General features: G+C 44.2%; 1 protein-coding gene across 1 annotated transcript; it reads right to left on the reverse strand.

Annotated features, from left to right (window-relative positions):
- Positions 1-672: 672 nt before the first annotated feature.
- On the reverse strand, positions 673-3,526 carry LOC120667109 (myb family transcription factor IPN2-like). The gene is made up of 6 exons (XM_039947182.1): positions 2,885-3,526; positions 2,727-2,803; positions 2,541-2,598; positions 2,229-2,295; positions 1,972-2,044; positions 673-1,688 (listed from the first exon to the last, which is right to left on the reverse strand). The coding sequence occupies exons 1-6, from the start codon at positions 3,063-3,065 to the stop codon at positions 1,077-1,079; spliced, it is 1,068 nt and encodes a 355-aa protein (XP_039803116.1). The 5' UTR covers positions 3,066-3,526; the 3' UTR covers positions 673-1,076.
- Between the last annotated feature and the right edge of the window lie 366 nt (positions 3,527-3,892).

The following is a 3,892-nucleotide window of genomic DNA, read 5'->3' on the forward strand; positions in this document are numbered from 1 at the left end:
GCATCTTCTTCTACCAGCTTGTGTTGTTATATTGAGCAGAAATGAAGAACATTGCTTTGCTAATGAGAAGATGCATGGGGACACCCTGTGTTTCCTCAAGACTATAATTATAACCTATAGCCAGCTATAGCTAGATTTGTTGGCGGCATGCATGAGAATAGCTCATCTGATCTGCATGAAAAAGGGTGTTGCTCCAAAAATTTTCTTGATTGTCAGTTGCAGGAGATGCCATAAAAATTAAATCTACACATTGCATCACCACCTTGCAGAGATGACCTTATTGTAAGGGCATCGATACGTATATTATCGCATATATGAAGGTAGCATTGACGCCTTAGCTAGCTACTTCTACCAGCAAAGCTAGATATATAATTGATTTAATTTAATGCATATGTTTTCCCTGGTGTATGTTTGTGTTCTCTTCTCACCTCCTATTTGTTTTCCCTTTGTTGCTGAAGATCCATGTTATGTATAAGACTTTTGCCTTTCAAAAGCCCCTGAAATGGAATACCCCCCCCCCCCCCCCCAACCGGTTGACCCTCAAGAAAAATTAATGCATATATAAGCTAATCTTGGTTTCTTAATCTTGAGATTAGTTGTGAGAATGTCGGTTACATCAAAAGTCACACAGAATTAATACTTCATTCAAATCACCCAAAAAGAATTAATCAGTACAATACAAGTTATCAGAAAGTTCCGTTGACATTTTCTTCGATACAATGTACATGCCTCAGATCAATGAAAGCTTGTTTTTCCTCAGCATGCAAAATTACCAATTAATAATTAAGTTACACATTCATTTACAACCATCTCAGCAACACATACAGCAATTACATAGAACTTGGGTACATCTCTTCAAAATAGATAATCTTGGAGCATCATCCAACAGGTGATGCACAACAATAAGATCATCCTGATCAATGACACATATATGCTATATATGTATCTCCACCGTATCCCATTCTGATCCAGCTATACTTATTTGTAGCCATGCACCAGTTAATAATAATCGCCTGCTTTTAATTTAATTTCACCGCAAGTTAATAATAAGGACTGCTGGTTAATCAGTGAGCTAGTTACCCGTAGGACATGTTCCTCGTCTGGCCTCCGATCACCGACGGGCTGCCCATCCTCTCATTTCCCATGTGCGGCCGCCGCGGCGATGGCCTCTCAAGCTTGCCGTCGAAGCAGCCCTTGCTCCCCGTGGAGTCGCCGGACAGCATGGGCTTCGCCTCGCCGTACACGTCGGCGATGGAGTCCATGACGTTGATGCCGGCGGCGTCCATCATCGGCGGCGCCATCTGGAGCTGGTCGATGCCCCTGCCCTGCTCGTCGTCGCCCCACATCATCATCGGGCTCTTCCCGGCGGCGTAAGGGTTGAGCCTCTTCTTCCCCAGCGAGCCGATTTCGCAATTGGCGAAGAAGGCCTCCATTGGCCGCTCCATCTGCTGCTGCAGGTCCAGGTGGCCTCCGCCGTACATGTGCAGGTCTTGCAGGGAAGCGAAGCCCATGGAAGGGCCCATATCCTTGAGGGAGCAGACGTCGAGGATTGCCTGGTTGCTTAGGGATTTGTACCCGGCCGGGCACGCCGCGACGTCGCCGGAGGCGAGGGTCTGGTAGGCTTTCTCCAGGATGGACTGCATGTACTTCCCCTGGGCTTCAATCCTCATCTGGAGGTGCTTTTGCACCTGCATGTGACGTTCATGCATCCATATGAATTCGTCAGCACAAAATGTGAAGGGCCAAAAGCGGTAAGTAAGCTTCCTGAGAATGTTCATGATGTATGAATGCATCATGCATGAGTAAGTAATTTGTAAATAATAATAAAGCTAATGATGAGATCATGAGCAGCATGGTAAGGCCACAAAAAGTGGAGCTAAGTAAACTTCCTCGTACTTTTAAAAGAAGATATCAACAAGCTTCCTAAGAATTTCATGTGTATGTGCTTTAGTTTGCACTCTCGATCATTACCTCTAGCTGCTCATGTAGCCTTCTCTGGACTTCCATTTGCATTCTGATAGCCTCATTCATGTGCACGCTGCGGCTGGAATAAAGATTCAAAAAAAGAAAGAAAGTGAAAGGGTCAGGGAGAAATATATGAAAGAAAAAAGACTTAAATTTGTTTTAGCTGAAAAAAGTTAATTAGGATTATGGAGTGTGCAGAAAGGAATTCTGCAAACATTAATTATTGAATAGTGTACTACTAGTATATTATGAAATCAACGTACTCATTCATGCTTCTTCCCATTATGCCCGAAGAAGAAGCTGCGTTTCGTTGCATCTCCATCGCCGCAGCTGCGATAATTCAAAGAATTAGTGTTAACTGTATCACAAGTAATATATGCATAGGAGTGAAGAAACTCGTATATACAGAGAAACTATCTGTATATACACAGATTTATTGATCTTCAGTATGGGTGCAGGTTGCAAATTGAAAGGTGATGGCTGATGAACAGTTAAAATTCTTCAGAATTGAATTGCGGAAATCTTTTGTATGCAGAGGAAAATTCGATCGATATCTTCGTAAATAAAGTTCTTACCATCCTTAACTGAGTGATCGTTGAACTCCTTGTGCGGCTGCTTCCCTAACCTAAATTTCTGCTCATGAAAAAGAACATTCAACTAATTAAATTAGCCAACATGCATGAGACAGACCAAGACAGAGAAACAAAAACCTAACCCTAGCTAATTAGCTGGTGCAAACAACTATATACACATACACACACCTGGAGGTGGCTCTTGAGGTGGTAGAGAGTAAGCCCCTTCACTCCCATGACCCTCATGATAGTCTTTGGAGTCGCCTCTGCAAGAACAAACCAAGCATAATCAAATGAAGAACCAGCTCATCATCATGCTGACGACGAACCTTATGCATGCAACGTACTGTCCGGGCCGCCGAGCTGCGTGACGGCGTCGACGAAGCGCTCATGGAGCTCGACCGTCCACCGGAGGCGGGGCTTGGGGTCGGTGGTGAGGACGAGCCCCGAGTCTCCCTGCACGCACATCGGCCTATCATTTGAGCTCACGGCAGCGGCTGCGCTAGTGGCCTTCTTGGAAGGGAACATTCTATTCTCCCCCTCTCCCACGCGCTCCTCCTGGCCCTTCTCTCTCTAGATCTCCCGAATTAATTCTCTCTCCTCTCAGCTGGTGTGTAGGATTGATTGGGGATGAGAGATTCAAGAACAAGGAATAGGGTTCGCGGCCGGCCGGGGCGCGTAGAACGAGGACCAGGGGCGCGCGGCCTGGCCTTGTGGTGCAGATGGTGTTGGTGGTGTGGCTGCTGGATGCCCGGTAGCTGCAGCCTGGCCTTGATCACTACCGTCTTGTGTTTGATAGGGGAGCCTTCTTTCTAGCTTTCTCTCTCTTTTGCCAGGGGTGGCTTTAGTTTGTTCTTTTCTCTCTCTCCTCCATCCGCCTACTATCTCTTTCTTCGTTTCCACTCTCTAGGAGTCTTCTCCTACAAAGCCCATGGCGTGTGATATTCTATCCTGCTCGAGAGACAAAATAAAGCCACCAACTCGAACATAAGGCTCCCCTATCTCCTTTGGTATAAAAGATAGAGGGGTGAAGTTCTTTTTTGAAGTGTGTCATAATAAGTACTCTTAGCATTACATGTAATATATATATATATATATATATATATATATATATATATATATATATATATATATATATATATATATATAGTCTATTTGGGGAAAGAAAAACGAACAGAACTAACCATGCATCGATCTGATTTGAACAGCACTAGTCATATATACATAACTAGCATAATGCCCGTGCGTTGCTATGAGTAATATAAATTTTACCCTAACTTACATGAGACCGCTATTTTTTTTTCTCTTTTACTCCATTTACAAACTGTGTCGTGACCACGCAGGTATTGATCGTC

The sequence above is a fragment of the Panicum virgatum genome, chromosome 1K, assembly GCF_016808335.1.
Source record: "Panicum virgatum strain AP13 chromosome 1K, P.virgatum_v5, whole genome shotgun sequence".
Lineage (NCBI taxonomy): Eukaryota > Viridiplantae > Streptophyta > Magnoliopsida > Poales > Poaceae > Panicum > Panicum virgatum.

Bases quoted from the DNA above. Each gene is read 5' to 3' on its own strand.
- LOC120667109 (XM_039947182.1), bottom strand. From the start codon at position 3,065: ATGTTCCCTTCCAAGAAGGCCACTAGCGCAGCCGCTGCCGTGAGCTCA. The intron at 2,804-2,884 runs GTACGTTGCATG...TTGTTCTTGCAG, and splicing joins GCAGCTCGGCGGCCCGGACA to AGGCGACTCCAAAGACTATC. The intron at 1,689-1,971 runs GTAATGATCGAG...CGTCACATGCAG, and splicing joins GGCTACATGAGCAGCTAGAG to GTGCAAAAGCACCTCCAGAT.